This window comes from Rosa chinensis, chromosome 2, assembly GCF_002994745.2.
Source record: "Rosa chinensis cultivar Old Blush chromosome 2, RchiOBHm-V2, whole genome shotgun sequence".
Lineage (NCBI taxonomy): Eukaryota > Viridiplantae > Streptophyta > Magnoliopsida > Rosales > Rosaceae > Rosa > Rosa chinensis.
In genome coordinates this window covers 6,121,266-6,140,204 of record NC_037089.1, presented here as the reverse complement: position 1 = coordinate 6,140,204, position 18,939 = coordinate 6,121,266, and the positions used below count along the sequence as shown (strand labels likewise).

Genomic DNA, 18,939 nt, shown 5'->3' with positions numbered 1-18,939 from the left:
TGTAAAGCAATACATCTAGAACAAGAAAAATTATTAGAATGAAAAGATTATCATTCTACCAAAATAGAAATACTCTAAAGAATATGAGATATATTTAAAGTCAAAGACGCTCTGTATGCACCAAGAGCTAATCGAACCTTGTTAAGTTTCAAAAATATTCATGCCAACGGTTATCATGTAAAAACACACTGTGAGAATGGAACTGAATACATTTATATTATCTCTAATCAATGCGGAAGGAAACGCATTTTAGAGAAACTTATGAGTCAATCTAGTGGACTGTACCTCACTACGATTCAGATCATTGAATCCTATGCTATCACCAACAATGAAATGTGGGACCCTGACTCATACAGGCTTTGACACGACCACTTAGGGCACCCCGGTCGTGACATGATGATCCGTACATATTTTAAAGAACTCATATGGACATCCCTTCTTTCGAGTGAAAAATAAAATGGGAGAAAAATCCGCCACACTGCAAGGTGTCGGTCTTAGTACTGCTCAAATGCAGTCATTGCCTTCTAAAGTACCAGAAGCACTACCTCCCACCCATTATGCCTCATTGACTATTTCAAAGGCACATAACTAGTTCTGCAAAGCCTGCTCTTTAGCAAAAACAGGATCGAGACCTTCCTATGCTAAAGATACAAAACAAAACATTCCATTCTTACAAAGGATACAAGGAGATATATGTAGACCTATCCATCCAGAATGCGGACCATTCAAGTACTTTATGGTTCTGGTAGATGCTTCGACACGCTGGTCACATGTCGCTTTATTGTCCACAAGAAATGTTGCATTTGCAAAACTTCTAACACAGATTATACTTTTAACGGCTCACCACCCTGATCACCCTATCAAATCTATAAGGCTTGATAACGCTGGAGAGTTTACATAAAAAGCATTTGAGGATTATTGCATGTCTATCGGGATCGATGTAGAGCATCATGTACCCTATGTGCATACACAAAATGGTCTTGTAGAAGCCACCATCAAAAGGCTACAGATGGTGGTTAGGGCATTGGTTATGCGCACCAACCTGCCTCTATCTGCATGGGGTTATGCAATATTGCACGCAGCTTTACCTATTAGTTTCAGACCCATAGCTAGCCAACCATTTTCTGCTTACCAGTTGGTAACTGGATATGAGCCTGACATTTCACACTTACGCATATTTAGTTGCGCAGTATATATGCCTATTGCGCCCTCACAGCGCACCAAAATGGGTTATCAGAGACGATTAAGTATTTATGTTGGATACGAATCCCCAACAATTATCCGCTACTTGGAACCCTAGACAGGCAATCTCTTTACCGCTAGATTTGCGGATTGTCACTTTGATGAGACAGTTTTCCGGTCGTAAGGGGGAGATAGGAAAAAGGATTTTCCAAGGAAATGACAGGAATTGTCGGCCCGCACTTCACAATGTGAAAGTGAAGTGAAAAGAATAATCGATCTTCAGAACGTAGCAGATTTGATGCCTGACGCGTTTACTGATATCGTAAAAGTGACGAGATCACATATACCTGCTGCAAATGTGCTCGCAAGGTTAGAACTCCCTAACAAGGGGCACATTGCTGCAGATAGAGGCACTGCAACCACACTTAGTGGACGTGTGGTTAAGGCTGTGGCTCCCCAAAGGAAAAGGGGGAGGCCACTTGGTTTGATTGACACTCACCACCCAAGGAAGAAGAGGGCGAGTATGGCACAAACCAATCCATTAATCATCAATGTAGAGAATCCCTCTCATGAGATTGTCTCTAATTACAGTTATGTCCATGAATCAATACTGGAGGACGCTCCGATGTTTGAAATGATTCCAGAGAACAAAGAAATCTCAATGGATTATCAGTGCGTATGAGTTGATAGAAAGATCTTCTATACATATAGATGATGTAATTGCATACACTGTTGCTCAAGAAATCATAGAGCACGATGGTATCGAACCACGCTTTGTTGCAGAATGTCAACAAAGAGCAGATTAGCCTAAATGGAAAGAAGCAAACCAGGCAGAACTAGTTTCTCTGGTAAAGAGACAGGTATTTGGTCCGGTAGTGCTAACCCCACCAAGTGTAAAGCCTGTAGGACATAAATAAGTATTTGTCAGAAAGCGTAATGAGAAGAATGAAGTCCTGAGATACAAGGCTCGCCTTGTGGCGCAGGGTTTCTTACAACGCCCTCGAATTGACTATGAGGAGACATCATCTCCCATAATGGACGTTATAACGTTCTACTACTTAGTTAGCTTGATAGTTTCCGAATGACTGGAAATGCAGTTCATGGATGTGGTTACAGCATATCTTTATAGGGATATTGATTCAGATATATATATATATATATATATATATATATATATATATGAAAGTGCCTAATGGCCTTACATTACCCAAGTTAAGTGACTCTAAACCATGGAGTGCGTTTGAAATTAGGTTGAAATGCTCACTTTACGGATTGAAACAATCTAGGCGGATGTGGTATACCCTTCTAAGTGACTACTTGATTGGAAAGGGATATAAGAACGATGAATTGTGCCCCTGTGTATTCATAAAGAAAACAAGTTCCGGATTTGCAATTGTAGCTATATATGTCGGTGATATGAACATAATAGGTACTCTTGATGAAATAAGAGAAATCGCGAGCTACTTGAAATCTGAATTTGAGATGAAGGATCTTGGAAAAACTCGATTCTGTCTAGGTCTTGAACTAGAACACCGAGTTTGTGGAATACAAATCCACCAGGTTGCGTATGTCCAAAAGTCAGGCGATTTAACATTGACAAAGTGTATCCTTCTAGCACTCCCATGATCGGTCGAAGTTTGGATGCAAGGAAAAATCCATTTCATCCAAAGGAAGATGACGAAGAGGTGTTGGGAGCTGAAATTCCCTATCAAAGTGCAATAGGCACATTATTGTATTTAGCCCAATGCACTCAACTAGACATTGCATTCTCAGTGAATTTGTTAGCTAGATTTAGTTCAGCGCCAATGCAGCGTCACTGGAATGGTATCAAGAACACTTTTCGATACCTAAAAGGAACCATTAACTTGAGACTGTTCTTTCCTTACAGAGAGACAAGAGGGACTGCAAATGGAACTGCAATCCCTAAAGGAAATGTTGATGGCGAAAGTGCCACTCACTACAGTGAAATGCCAAATGACGTTTTGGTTGGTTTTGCTGATGCTGGGTACCTCTCTGACCCACATAAAGGTTGTTCCCAAACTGGTTATGTATTTACCATTGGGAACACGGCGATATCTTAGAGATCAACCAAGCAAACCCTTGTGGCTACCTCCTCGAACCACTCAGAGATCATCACTCTACATGAGGCAGTTCGTGAATTTATATGTTTAAGAGCTATCATTACACATATTCGAGGGACTAGTGGTTTGAGTTCTACCACTGAAGAGCCTACCTGCATTAATGAAGATAATGCAGCTTGCATCGAACAGATGAAGCTAGGATATATCAAGGGTGATAATACAAAACACATATCGCCAAAGTTTTTCTACAATCAGTAACAACAGACCCTCCTCAAGATTCAAGTGAATCAAGTAAGGTCTGAGGAGAATGTGGCAGGTTTGTTTACCAAATCATTGCCCAATGCCATATTTGAGAAACATGTGAAAAGCATAGGAATGCGAAGACTTTAAAAGCTCTCTTGATTAATGTAAGGATCAGGGGGAGGTGTAGATGTCAGGGGGAGTCTAACACACACATGTCATCCTCAAATGTAAAAGGTGCGTTGTGCTCTTTTCTTTCGACCAAGGTGTATTTTTTGTCCCACATAGTTTTTATTGTTAGTTGGCAAGGTTTTTAGTGAGGCAACAACTCATGCACCATTTCGTCTTTGACTTGGCACAAGGGGGAGTGTTAAAGGAAAAACATATTATGTGTCTTCATCAAAGCGACTGACGGAGAGAGAATCAAGGAATCAACGATTACCATTAATCAACACGATTACGGATCAATATGCATTTAATGTCATCATTGTAATTGATATTTCCGTTGTAATTCTCTCCTTATATAAAGCGACTATGAAATGAAATGAGTATACCAATTCCAATCTCAATTTTACTTTTACAAACACTACAATTTTCTATCCTGGAGCATCACGCTAGAAAAGTAGTGCAATGTACTCGATGGGAATTGGGGACTAACAAAATTTTGACCCGATTCTAGCGTGGCCCATATTTAGCCAAATTACTTTTTTCTTGATGAAAATTTGATTTAGTTAAGTTGGGTGATACAGTTGTAAAGTGCGTACCCGCTCTGATGGCCTTCGTCCACCCCTTACCTTTTACAGCAAGAGGCCGGCTTTTCGCGCTTTCCCCAATCCGGAAAATGTCATCATTTCCTCTCGCTCCACCTTCCCTTCTCACAAATTCCTCACTCGTCCGGTCGCCCCAACTCCTCACTGGCCCTCAAGATCTGCTTGAAGTCTATTTACTTACAATTGTTCCCAGTTTGATAAATCTGTATCTCAGTTACTGCATGTAACATGTGTCATTTTAATTTTTAAATTATAATCAAATTTCTTACATATAACCTCAAATGCGCTACTATCTGATTTACCCTCTAACTTGCATTGTTGAGAAGCGGTAGTTGTTTCTAATATTAAGTTGGGCTAAATACTGTTTAGTCCCTGAACTTTTGCTGAAAAAACACTTCAGTCCCTCGCCTTTTAATTTGACATGTTTACTCCTTGTTCTTTCAGTTTTACACCCAATAGGTCCATTCCGTTAGACTCCGTTAAATTGTACCGTTAACTCCATATTTTAAGGATAAAATTACTATTATAGCCCTGACTTTCTCTTTCTTTAATTTTTTAAATTGTTTTTATTCTTCTGTCTTATTTTTTTTCTTGTGATTCGCACCAATAAAATTACTAATTTTTTTAATTGCTTTTATTCTTCTCTTTTATTTTTGCTTTTTGTTTTTTTTTGATTCGCACCAATAAATTACTAATTTTTGAATTGTTTTTATTCTTCTCTTTAGTTTTTTCAGTTGTTTTTATTTTTTCTTCTCTTTTAAGGATAAAAATTACTATTACTTTCCACCCCTTGTTTCTTCTGTTATGACTAATTTTATTGGGTGTTTGGGTGAGCCAGAGAAAAAAAAAATTAATCATAACCAATAGGTCCATTCCGTTGCACTCCGTTAAATTGTGTCGTTAACTCTCTATTTTAAGGATAAAATTACTATTATAGCCCTGACTTTCTTTTTCTTTAATTATTTTAAATTGTTTTTATTCTTCTCTTTTATTTTTTTTTCTTCTGATTCACACCAATTCTTTTATAAAAGTCGTATTAAAAGTTATGACTATTTTTTTCTTCTCCGGCTCACCTAAATTAACACACAATAAAATTAGTCATAGCAAAAGAAACAAGGGAGGGAATATAATAGTAATTTTTATCCTTAAAAGAGAAGAAAAAATTAAAGAGAAGAATAAAAAAAATTAAAGAGAAGAATAAAAATAATTAAAAAATTTGTAATTTTATTGGTGTGAATCAGAAGAAAAAAATAAAAGAGAAAAATAAAAATAAAGGGAAATGATGAAAAAGGTCACATTAGAGTGTGAAATAATAAAAAGGGATATTTCCCATTTGCCCCAGTACGAGCGAAAGTTGCCCGGTTACACAATTCTTTGCTGTGAAAAGACATCGATGTCCTTATCTTTTTGAGGAATTCCTTGCTTGTCTCAAGCTGAATGTTATTTTGGCTTTTTCTTGCCTCTTGCCTCTTGGATGGCTGCTTCGTTTCTTCTTGCCAGTTGCTGAGAAAACTATGTTGAGCTGTTCATCTTGATCTTCTTGCTTGAGAAATGAACTTCTTGAAAAGTGTAAAGCTATATCTTCATGCTTGAATCTTATCTTCTATTGATGTAGTGAGATGATCGTCAAGCTTCCATCATGTTTTCAATGTTGTGGAGTTCTTCATCATCGAGATTATCCCAATAATCAGCATCACTTTCTCTCACTTGTTGGCTCTCCTGCTCTTCTTTATACAATAAATCATACACTTCTTTAGTGGTTGTGCTCATATCAACAGTGTACAGCTCTCCTGGTCGTGGTACTCCATCCAGGTGTTCTCTGGTGTAGATATTTAAAGCATTGGCTTGGTAGATTAATTGCAGATTTGTATCATCAAAGAAATCATCTACTACAAGCTGGGCTGCACGAAATTTGTGAATATCCTCCACTGTTGGTGCCACATCAATTGTTGGTAAAGGAGGTGGCTCTATATAATTACGAAGTGATATGATGACTAGGTGTCTGGCTTTATCATGATATAGACTGGTTCTACGGGGATATGAAGGAATGCTAATTATTTCTAATCGGATAGTACTATAACCTAATCCTATACTTCCCCATTGCTTAAGATAATGAGATATGGCATACTTAGGGTGATAGGAGAATGACTCTATATGATGTTCATTTTGGACATAAAGACTTTTTAACACTCCATGTTCCATTAGAAAACCTGGAGTAACTCTAACTCTACGATTATCATGCTCAATGTACATTTCACCAAAGTCTCTCATATTAATAGTAGCTAATAGAATATAAAATCGTGCTTTTTCTTCAGGGTGAGAAAATGTATCATGACAAATGACTCCTATACCAGGTTGAGGATGAGATATAAGATTAAAGAGACAATTCTGGATAGCTACTTGAAGGGAAAGATGCTTATCATGCTGTAACTTGTAGATTTTATCTTTACAATCATGAGGTAAATACGAAAACCTTTCTTTTGCTAGGGCTTGTAAAAAGTAGGGATTTTTTGTTTCTCTTTCTAACAGAGATGCAGGCCAACTACTTTCTTCTTCTTGCTTAATAAACTCAACTGTTTTCTGATAATTTATATTCAGTGTACGAAAATGATCAACTACTGTATCATGCTCATTTTGCAAATTATAATACAATGCATTCAGATTATCATGCTGTGATTTAAGGTGATTATATTGTGTCTGAAGTCTAGCATATTGTGCTCTTGACTTAGGATACTCTTCTTGATATCTAGCAAGATCACAATTATTGGCTGAAAATTCCTGCTCAAGTGCTCTAATTAATTTTTCTTGACCTCTTCTCATGTCCATAGCATTTATTCTAATATTCCAAAAATTATCTAATAGAACTTGTTGTCTAGTCGATAATGATGCTGTACTTTTATATCTAAAGAGTGGATTTCTAATTTCTTGCACAGTGTAGCCATTAAAGTTGTAACTAATATTTGCTGATCTTGCTGTCATGCTTAGTGTATTACCACTTTGAGGTGGCACACCACTTTCTGCTCTTTGAGTACTAGAAGATGAAGGCCTGAAAAAGTCCATACCTGTCAAAGAAGAAGCCGAGATAAGATATCTGCAAGTGTATTATCAGCTCCTTTTATATGCTCAAATTGTGGCCTAAATCCATTTCCTGTAATACAATCTATAAAATTGACCCATCTTCTAGCTGCTTGTTTATTAGTAGTGATTTTATTATAATGAGAAACAATATTTTGACAATCAGTTCTAATTGTAAATATTTCATTATGTAAGAATAAAGAAAATGCTTCTAAAGAATTAATTATGCCTAATATTTCTAAATCTGTGGCTGGTAATCGAGATTGTATATCACTAAATTTACCTGATGCATATCTACAAATTTGCTCATCAGACTTTGGTAATTCTTTAAACTTTTTCTGATATAAAATTCCTGCCCAACCTAATGTTGATGCATCTGTTTCTACTATTTTGTAACTACTATCTAATGGTAGTGCTAAAGGTTTAAGTTGTGTAATTTCTTGTTTAATTTGTTGAACTAACTTAATATCTTCTGTATTAAAGTATTTCTGACCCGTTTTGCTAGTCTTACTATGTAAAACTGCTATTTTTCTTCCTAAATCTGGGATGAAACTTCTAGCATAATTTAATAATCCTAAAAATGCTTGTAACTGCTTTTTATCCTCTAATCGATCTGGAAATTCTGTAACCTTCTTAGCTATATGTTCCTGCAATTGAATAGTTCCTGACTTAATATATATTCCTAAAAACTCTATATCTTGTTTTTCTAAGTCTATTTTATTTTTACTAATAATGATACCATTATCTATAAACTCTTGCAAAATTATTTCTAAGTGTTTTCTATGTTCATTTCTATTTTTGCTATGTATAAGTATATCATCTACATATACACTACAAAAACTATCATACTTCTTCAAAAGTTGATCCATTTTTCTTTGAAAAATAGAAGGTGCATTTTTCAATCCAAATGGCATGACTAACCATTCAAAGTGTCCTTCTGGACAAGTGAAGGCTGTCCATTCTATTGATTCTTCAGCTAATCTAATTTGCCAAAAACCTGATTTACAATCAAATTTACTAAAGTATTTACTCTCTTGAATCTTATTTATTAACTCATCTTTATTAGGTAATTTATAACTATCTTCATAAGTATTGTCATTGAGTCTCCTATAATTATAAACTATTCTAGCTTTACCTCTTTTTAGTTCGGAATGCTTTCGAACTACAAAGGCTGCTGACCTATGTCTAGATTTAGAAGGTCTAATTACTTTAAGGTTTAATAACTCTTTTATTTGCTGCTCAAATTCTTGTTTATCCAATAAATTACAAGGCATATCTGCTGTTTTAATAGTTAAATCTGGGTTAATTATATCTAATTTTGCTAAAATCTTATTTTTATTCCAATGTAGTTGGGGATCTTCTCCTATGATTCGAGTATGTTCTGCTAATTGTAATAATTCTTCTAATGTTTTAGGTCTACCTATTTGTTTCAGTTCTACTAGAGCTACTTCTCCTATGTTTGGATACTCAAGTTCAAAGATTGATTCATCATATTCTATACTATTCTGCTCATCGACATTGTTATCTAGATTTTCTTCTTCTCTAAAGCTATTTTCTCTTGACTCTTCTATGCTAATGCTATTATAAGCTTCTATCAAATTACTTTGATCAGTTGTAGTTATACCTTTCTTAAAGAAAGTTATATCCGGAGGTATATACAAAAATCCTTGTAAGCTTTTAAGAAAGTTTAATCCTAAGATAAATTGATAAGATCCTACAGGTGATATAAATGTTAAAGGTAAGGTAAATAATTGTCTTTCTATCTTTATAGGTATATTAGTCATACAATGTGTTAAGTATACAGTTCTAGTATCGAATTGTGATACTCTAACTGGTTTAACTAGTTTTTGCCTAAATTGTGTTGGTACTAACTCTTCCTTTATGACACTCTTAGTGCTACCTGTATCTATCATACCTACTGTTTGAATCTTATGTTCTTTAGATAATTCTAACTCACAATTAATAGTTATTAAAGAACTAGTTTTCTGATTTTCTCCAATGTTTTGCATATTAATTTCTTCGTCCTCTATTGAATTTAGCTCTAATGTTTCATTAGTATAACAAGGTTTACAAAATATTATCTTGCTTGTAAAATATTTTTCAGCTACTACTTTCTTACATTTACTACATTCTTGAGGCCAACCTAAATTAACATATTGAAATTCTTCTTGTTCTTCCTCAAACATACATATATTTTCATCTAGTTCACTATCTGAATTATTAGAGTAATCTGACTCTAATTCTGATTCGGATAACATATCTATGCTATTTATGCTATAAATGCTTTCACTATCACTTAAGTTGTCTAAGCTATATATTGACTCTAAGTCTTCATCTTCTTCTAATTTAAATTGCTCAATTAATTGTACTTTTTCTCTAGGTTGTTTTCCTAACTTAGGACATTTAGGTCTAATGTGTCCTACCTCACCACAAAAATAACATTTACAAGTACTCTTATCTTTTGGTGCTTTGTATTTTCTAATCCAAGGTTTATTGGTTCTTTGCCTAAAGTGCTTAGGAATGTATTTTCTCTTCCTAAAGGTTCTTGAAGGTTGTATGTCAAAGGTCTTATGTTGCTTATATGATCTATACTTCTTCCTATAGCTCTTTCTATATGGTCTAATTTTCTTATTATACTTATCTTTCCTATGACAACCATATTGCTTAGGTAAATCTATGTTCTTACAGCTCATGTAAAATTGTTTTCTAATTTGTCTCTTTGCTTTTAATTGTCTACATTCTTCTCTTAATATATCATACACATGTTGTGTTCTAGGTCCTATTGCTATATCATCTTTTCTAGGGTGGTTTTGCCATTCTCTCCATATTTTTTCTCCTATTGGTCCTTTAATTTTAGTCATATATGTATTTAATAAATTTATGTCATTAATCCTACCTGTTCTTCCTAAATATTTAAAGAAATCTGTAGTATATTCTCCTATGTATTGCAAATCACAAATTTGTAATTGCTCTAAATTTCTTATTGCTCTAATTTGTTCTTGTTCGTTTCTACCATCTAACCTATTATGATCTAGAAACTCATACTTAATAAGTTTAACAAAAGTATCTATATTAAAAGTTTCTTTTGCTGCTTGATGTTGTTGTGGATTTTTTACTTTCCATGCTTGAAAGAAATCAAATACCATTCCATCTAAAGTATGTTCAAAATATTCTAACATATCAGTTGTATTACTAAAATCTAACATGATTGCCGCATGTACACATCCTTTCTCCCATCTTTCTATTGTTTTTTCCCAATCTTGTGGGTCTACATGATCTATGTTTAATATATTTCCTGCTAAGTTTACATGTTCTATTCCTGAATAAGGTATTCTATTTCTTCTAGGTCTAGTTTCTTCATAATCATAAGTTCTACTATTTTCTGCATAATGTTCTCTAGTTGGTCTTATATTTTGTTGATCGGTTCTACCTACTCTTGGTTCAGTATGGATTCCTGAAGTTCCTGTTGAACTAGTTTCTTCTACAGGCATACATTCTACTTCTATTAACATATTGTTATATTCTTTTTCTCCTAAAATATGTTCTAATCCTATTTTTAATATTAATTGCTTCAGTTCCTCATCATTTAGTCTATGTAATCCTAATTCATAAGTTTTATATTTTTCTAAGTATTGTTCTTCACTCAAATTATCTATGTCTTCTATTAATTTATCTACTATGTTATCAAAATTATGTTCAATCATATTGATTTCTAAATTATCAAAAGCCATATTAATTTCTGCTTCACTTTCTAAGTCGTCTACATTTTCTATTTGTCTATAATTGCTAAACCTTACTGATGCTTCTCCTAAGTGATTTTCAAAAATTTGTGCTTTATCAGGTTGTTTATTTTTTTATCCATGTAAATTAGGTAATAACCATTGAGTTCCTTCTAAAAAACTATTATCTACTGGTTTTGCTTCTATCATATTAACATGTTTACTTCCAAAAGTTTGTACTAAGTTTTGGAATTCAACATTAAACTTATAGTTAAATTTGTCTGACACTTTTCCTACATACATTAAACTAACACTTAAGTTTTTAAAATCTCCTTTCATATTATAATTTTTTGTTCTAATGCTTACCTTAATATATTTACTAAATTCTTTAATATTCATTACATAATTTGGAATGCAACCTATAATTGCTAAGTTTGTGCTAAGGTCTACTTCAGCTGTTGCTATGGCTGCTTGTTGGTGATTATCCCATCTATCATCATATATGTATACTAATGCTTTAGTTCCTACTTGTGCTCTAGTCAATCCTGCTATTCCGATTAATATAGTTCCTATATGAATTTGTGAATAGTTTGATTTTCTAAGTTGTTCTATTGCCGAATTACTAAGTAAATTTAGTATAACTTCTTTATCTATGCAACTTATTTCATATTGACTTATGCTATTTACTATGCTATTTCTATTTTCAAATCTTCCTAATTGATATAAATTATGTCTATTTCTTTGTGATCTTAAAAATCCATTTCTAAGAAAGTCTTGTGCTTCCTCTTCACTAGGATATATATCTTCGGTTCTTACTATTTCTTTTCCTTTTCTTCTAAAGAGTTCCATTTGCTATTATCAAAAGGGTTTATTTTTCTTTTTCTTATATTGCTTGTGCCTAATGTTAAATTTTCTAATTTAGTAACTAATGATGGTAGTAATGATGCTGATGTGCTATTTAAAAGTTGATTAATTTCTGCTATTTGTTCTTCTATGTGATCTATTTTTTCTGCTAAATTTATTATCAATTGGATAATAATATTATTTTGCCTTATGGGAATATTATTACTAGGAACACTTGTTGTAAAGTCTGAAAATCCTATTGGTTCTTCTTCTAACTCACTAACTTCTTTTAATGCTTTGATGTAATTATTATTATTTCTAGAATCATTCATTAAATTAATAATCTATCTATTTTACTATGCAATTTTTCTATTTGCTCTGTTAATTCTTTTGTACTAATTTAATTTTCTGTACTTCTATTTTCAGCTGTTCTACAATTTCTAAGGACTGCAATTCTACTTGCTTCGGCTTACTGTCAATGATGTCTACAAGCTCTTTTATTTCTTTTCTACTAGGAAACCTTTGTATATTTCTATTATTATCTTCTAGTTGTGATTGTATAAAACTTAAATTTTGTCTAATTATTTGTAGGGAATTTTTCTGAAAATAATCTAATACTTGCTGTAATTTCTGATTATACTGACTATGTTCTAATTTTATACTTTCTGCTTGGCTAATTATAAGGTCTATGACACTATTAATTAGTGGATGTTCTTCACTATGCAAAATATGCTTATTATTCTTCTGTGGAAAATAACAAACTAAAGTATTCTGATCTAGAGTAATTTTACGTTTTTGATGCTCTGTAATCTCTAAATTAAGATAATCTATCATAAAACAACAACAGATTTAAATATATGTAACAAACAGTTTAGATTTCAAGATAACTGAATCGTCTATTGGCCTCCAATAGTCGTCTATTGCCCCCAATACAGGGTCGGATTGTACTGACTCTTAATTACAGGTTCAAATTTTTCTTGTTTTCTTACTAGGTGTGTTTATGACTTCTGTCCTCAAGGTACTTTACTGATATAACTATACTATTATAATGCTAAACTAGGCTCTGATACCAAATTTAAGGGGGTCTGTCCTAACTACACATATGCCAAAACATCTATTAAAGATTGAGTCTTGAACATGGACAAGAGCTTAAAACTGCATACAAAGCCAACCTATTGGGCCAAACAAGAGCAGAAACAGAGGTTCTTAGACTCAGAGGTTCCCTGACTAATTTTATTAGTTATCTTGGCATGCATGTTAATTAAAACAGGAATCCTTAAAGATAATATGATCGTCCGTTTAGCAATATAATAGCATAATTATCTCAGTGTTTCCCTATTTTGGACTAGAAGTCTACTAAGAAAACCGGAAAATAAAAAGTAAGATGAACCTACTTGAACGTGCTAGTACAAACTGTACAGTCTTCTATGGAGTTGCAATAGAAAACACTGGTTGAATGCTAGTTTGCTTCACACGAACATGAATAAAGTGTCACCACAGCTACTACTAATCATGAACAGCTACTGCTCCATATTACAGCTACAGATTATTGTTGTGGGTTATGTATGGATGAATGTGGTGTTAATAAGTAGAAAGTATATGAACAGATGATATTATGAACAAAGGGCTTTATTGATACTGAAAGTGTTTACAAAGGAAAGCAATGGGTACTGAGATTTTTTCTTCTCCAACGTACTCCATCTGCTATCTATTCTACATCTTATACTAGTCTTCAGCTAGCTTGCCAATCTAGAGCTCCTGACAAGGCCAAAGCTACATGTACTACAAGTCCAAAATAACATGCACTAATATACAAAAGTTCATGCAAAAGGAAACAAACTCTCTGCAAACTCTTTTTACAAGGAGCTATCATACAAAAACTCATGCAATCTGATACAAAGTGGACAAACACCATGTGATTATAAGGACAAACGGTGGTGCAGCAAAAGAGAAATGCTATTATGCTGGTCTTGTACCCCTTTTCGGTATTTTGAAAATGTTTTGGGTGACTGGGAATTACCCCCCTAAAAAATGTGTAAGTGGGAATTTCCCCTAAAAAATGTCACCTAGTTTTCTACTTGATAAAAAGGTCATTTATGCATTGTTAGTAATATTAATTTAGTCCTTTTAAATAATAAGGTAATGTTAAAAAAGGTCATTTTTTAATATTTTGGATTCCCATTCTGTCCTTAAAGGCAACTCTCTCTCTCTCTGACGTCTCTTTCTATCTTCTCATCCTCCACAGAGAACAGACCTCTAGAAGCGGTTCCCTACCAAAGGACCTCGTCCGCACCGGAGCTTACTCAGATCTCTTCGCTTTCATCACTGACGACGATTTGTTATCCACAATTGGAAGCAGGAGACAGCAAAATGAGCCAAGACGCCAAGAGAAGAGTTTCTGGGACTATGCCGACGAAGCCGAATTTCGACGATCGGAAACGCTCGCCGGCTGTCACCACCTCCACCAGCAAGCACGTTTGTTGTGTTAATCACTGGATTTGATTCGGAAATAGGTTTTTCGCTTAGGGAATTATGGTTTTGTTCAAGCATTTGAGACTCATAGCGTAGAGAAGGACGTGGCGAAAGGAGTTTGACTCGAGGCACATACCTATCTGGCATTGCATCGTCGGTCGCAATTTCGGTAACTCCTTCAATTTTCAGTTTCATTCTCTGGCCTTTTTTTTTTTCTTTTTTTCTGTCGAGGTGTTTTGGTCAAGATTTAGTATGTGATAGAATTTGATTGATGGTGAACAAATCTAATGGATAGTGTTGTGCTTTAAGTAGCAATTTTGATGAGAATGGATAATGTTGTTTGAGAAGGAATAGATCTAAGCGTTGATTAATTCTAGGGTTACTGTTTTGTTTGGCAATTACAGTTTTTTAAATTGACAAGTATAATTGAAGTGTTAGGATTTTGTGCGGTTCTGAATCATGAAGTGTTTTGATGAGTAAGGATTGTGTTGAAGACTTGAAGTAAATGTGGAATGTGTAAATCCTCATTGCTTCATTTGATGATTGCTCAGATTGGTAGAAATGAGAATTTCAAAACATTACTGAAATAGAGAACTGAAATCTTTGCTTCTTGTGTAATAATCCGATGTTGTTTGGGTTTAGAACTTATCTGATAGGATTTTGTGTAGTTTTGAATGATGAAGCGTTTGGATGAATAAAGATTGGCTTTTAGGTTCGCTTCTATCTCGGGTTATGGTTGTCGGTTACGGGTATTTGACTTCCTGAGTATCTATTAGATCTAATTTTTTGTTTAATACTACTTGATTGGTCCAATATGATTGTTTAGCTGCTGAAACTTTGATTGTCACTCCCTTAATTTGGTTTTAGATTTCTCTGCTTATGTTACCCAAATGATTGTTAAGGCGAATTATTATTCTGTTTGAGAATGGTTCTTATCATTCTATTTTTTTTTTGTCAGTTTAAAATTATTCTGTTGTTTAGTGTAGGCTGACATTTTGCATCCTTGTATTATAGGGGTGGCAGTCCTTCAATCGAAATGTATACTATTCCTGAACATGCAAATAATGAGATTTATATGGTATGTTCGTAGTACTTTCTTGACCATCTTACTCTAGCATTGTTAGTTTGGATCCTATTTTGATAGTAAGTGAAGTTATTCTATTCTTGGTGTTTGTGACTTGACTTGCAGATCCAAGGCATGGAACTGAATATGCATTTTACCACTCCCTTTGAACAAGTTGATGCCATGTACAACGAAGAAGCCCCCGGGTATATAGTTGATCAGGGCCTGTAGTATTCTACTGCCACAACCTATGGGTAGTACTGTACAGGATATCTATCTGGAAGATTAGAATATGCATAGACTCTATATTTTTAAATGAAGAGCTTCAGAAGGGGTAAAAGAGATTTTACAACTAACAATGGTCTTTGGTTGCTACATTTTCATTTCGATTGGAGTTTGCAGATGTGTTTGTCATTTCCACCATTAGTGGTTTGATGTTATCTTTATGTCCCTACATATTTTTCACTTTGTCAAACACCAGTTGGCTTACTTTAATATAAGTTTTCCATACACAGACATCTAGAAAATGATGGATAACCAGGAATGGACAAAGAAGATAAGGGTTCTTGGGAGTTATGTATTGTCGGCATTTTTATCATGTAATTTTTAGGGTGATTTAGGCCATTTGCATACTTCCTTTGGATCAAAGCCCTATTGAGTAGTATCTACATTTTCAAATTTAGTCCACCTCGAACATGAATCAGATTATTTGCTTAGTTGAAAGCAAAATAAAATCCCAATTGCTTTTTATATACCTGTCTTGTAGCTTTTGTCATCACAGCTTTCACCACCATTTCTTCTACTGTGATTATATTGCTTATATTGGTATCACTTAAGATCTTCAATAAGCATTTTTAACTCAATTGATAAAAATAGTTCAAGACTAGTTCTCCAGGGTATGAATACTTTCCTTTGATAAAAATAGAAAGTGTGTCTGTGTGCTTGAGAGGCAGGTTTTTCCATGAACTAGACAGAGACCTCCAACTAAAGAAAAACAAGTAAGCACTTGGTTTCCAATGCATGTAAGACCTAGAGTGAGATTTCTGGCTTTTTCCTAATGTTGAGTTCATCTCGATTTTCAGTTGTAATGGTTCATCTTGATTTCTGGCTCTTAATTACAATCAGGTACAGGTAATGGTTCCTTCTCTTCTTGATTTTTAGCAAATAATACTTGTTTTTCTTGCCTTATTTTGGTCTCTAATATGGCAATCCCTGTGATAATGGTGTGTGGCTATTTGCTGCAGTTTGTATCTTGGTTGCTCTGCCAACTCATTCTTGGCTTTGGCTCATCTCTATCTTCAAGTATATAAGATACAGTTACCTTTCATTTTTGTGCAGTTGCAGTTTCATTTTAGTACGTACTGTCAGTGGCAATTATGACAAAAATTTAGTTTTTGCTACAGAGTTACACGATCATGAGAATTAATTGAAGAAATGTATCATAAGATTGGTTTGTATGGAATCCCTTTCTAACTTCAGTTAATTTGATTATGCTGCAGCTCAATTCAAGTTTTTATGACAGTCATCAAATATACTCCCCAGGTTTAGTACTCTCCCCTAAATATATAGTTCATGATGGTGTCATTGAGAGGCTATATACGTTAATTAGTTTCCTAGATAACCCCTATTTGACATTGAAACTATAGTCTATATATAGTACTGTTCACTGCGCGCTGAATGAAGTTGTATTTGTTTTAAGATTTGCAATGAAAGACAATGTGCCTAGCTGTACTAATACAGAATATATTTTGAAATGAATATAGGCATACATGAACTTCATAAGAAAGAGCACAGATGGATCAAGTATTATCTTTATTCTACTTGATCTTTCGGGAGGAGTGGGAAGTTATGCACAAATGGCCGTGCAGTCTATTGATCAAGGTTCACCCGCTTCTCTACCTTAACCAAATGTAACTGTCGCAAATCAATAATTGACACCCTGTTGATTCATATTAACTTGTTTTGAATTTGTGCCTGCAGATTCTTGGGTGAACTTCTATGGAAACATAGGGAAGACACTGCTATCTTTGGTATAAATGGATTGATATTGACGTTTCAACATAATCAATACATATTTTCTGTCACTTATGATACTCACCGTGGTTTATACTATTGCAGATATGTGTATCATTTGATCTTCTTTTCATTTGCCAACATTATGTGCTGTATCCTTCCAAGAAGGCATTGATATCTCCTAAAATGATCACCAACAAGGAGGACTTGGAGCCCCTTGTCAGTTCTGATAATCACCTGCCAAGTGTCTGAAAATGTCTAGAACTTTTGTTTTGCTGGTGAAAATTGTACAAAAGCTTCGTTGGGCCCAAGATGTATGCTTTTATTTTGTAATGATTCTGCAAAAAAGTATTGTTCTGACTTTCTGGACAGTATAACCCATTTTACTTGGCCACTTGGCTCTCAAACTTTCGTTTGGGGCTTAAATTAATTGGGTTTTGTTTCTCCTTAAATTAATTGGCATTGCCTAAACTGATTGGGAATTGGAATCACTTACATTTCTCTGCCTTTTTGCCAATTTGGTGGACATTGCCCATATGAGGGTTTATCGAAACAGAGGTAACGATCACATTATTCAAGGCAACACCAACCGTACTCCAAAGACAACAAAGAAATAGCTTGATGCTATATGCATGTTTCATCTGATTAGTATGCATTGGACAAGAGGTGGTTAGCGCCTTAATGGTTCGAAGAGTTTTGTGTTCCTTGAATGTGCTCGACTTGGCAAGTGCCGTGATTGACAATGACTTGGCAAGTGAGATGTGATTGGTGGTAACATGGTCAGTTACTTAGTTAGTGACATGTGATTAACAATGACTTGGCTATTAACTTGTGACTTGGCTATTGACAGTTACTTGGTCAGTGACATGGTCAGTTACTTAGTTAGTGACATGTGATTAACAGTGACTTGGCTATTAACTTGTGACTTGGCTACTGACAGTTACTTGGTCAGTGACATGTTCAGTTACTTAGTTAGTGACATGGTCAGTTACTTAGTTAGTGACATGTGATTAACAGTGACTTGGCTACTGACAGTTACTTGGTCAGTGACATGATCAGTTACTTAGTTAGTGACATGTGATTAACAGTGACTTGGCTATTCACTAGTAAAGTCACTGGCCAAGTCATTGTTAAACGCAAGTCACTGGCCAAGTTATTAGCCATGTAACAGTTATGAACATGTCACTGTCAATCCCTAACCAAGTCACCGACAAAGTCATATCTATGTCACTGCCATGTCATAGTCATGAACATGTCACTGATCATGTTAATAGTAACCTAGCCAGTGATTCTGATTCTATCCTTGAAACCAATGACTTGAGATTAACAGTGACTTGATATGACTTGATATGCATGATGATATGTTACTTCCCCGCATGCAATAGATAAAAGCTGCAGGAACATCTTCAGAGCCACAAACAGAAGAAATTCATGTGGGTGAGTATCAACAACACCCATACCCTCCCAGTGACAAAACTTTT

At 34.5% G+C, this 18,939-nt stretch overlaps 1 protein-coding gene across 17 annotated transcripts; it reads left to right on the top strand.

Moving 5' to 3' along the window:
* The first annotated feature begins 14,111 nt into the window (after nucleotides 1-14,111).
* On the top strand, nucleotides 14,112-17,910 carry LOC112190916 (cystinosin homolog). 17 transcript variants are annotated; one of them, XR_002932702.2, is made up of 9 exons: nucleotides 14,113-14,551; nucleotides 15,397-15,460; nucleotides 15,572-16,443; nucleotides 16,528-16,570; nucleotides 16,690-16,747; nucleotides 16,945-16,987; nucleotides 17,209-17,326; nucleotides 17,426-17,475; nucleotides 17,564-17,910. XR_002932702.2 is itself a non-coding variant. In XM_024330432.2 (8 exons), the coding sequence occupies exons 4-8, from the start codon at nucleotides 16,533-16,535 to the stop codon at nucleotides 17,708-17,710; spliced, it is 396 nt and encodes a 131-aa protein (XP_024186200.1). In that variant the 5' UTR covers nucleotides 14,116-14,551; nucleotides 15,397-15,460; nucleotides 15,572-16,443; nucleotides 16,528-16,532; the 3' UTR covers nucleotides 17,711-17,910. The 17 variants fall into 17 exon arrangements, 5 of the variants coding, with proteins under 5 accessions (XP_024186200.1, XP_024186199.1, XP_024186198.1 ...); XR_002932699.2 differs by having other exon boundaries at nucleotides 16,528-16,576; XR_002932700.2 differs by having other exon boundaries at nucleotides 14,112-14,551; nucleotides 16,690-16,987.
* Nucleotides 17,911-18,939: the final 1,029 nt, after the last annotated feature.

What these genes read in the sequence shown, in the direction of transcription:
- LOC112190916 (XM_024330428.2), top strand. Translation starts at nt 16,503, where the DNA reads ATGTTGAGTTCATCTCGATTTTCAGTTGTAATGGTTCATCTTGATTTC. An exon ending in TTAATTACAATCAGGTACAG is followed by an intron (nt 16,577 to 16,944) that starts GTAATGGTTCCT and finishes ATTATGCTGCAG; the next exon opens with CTCAATTCAAGTTTTTATGA. An exon ending in CGTGCAGTCTATTGATCAAG is followed by an intron (nt 17,327 to 17,425) that starts GTTCACCCGCTT and finishes TTGTGCCTGCAG; the next exon opens with ATTCTTGGGTGAACTTCTAT.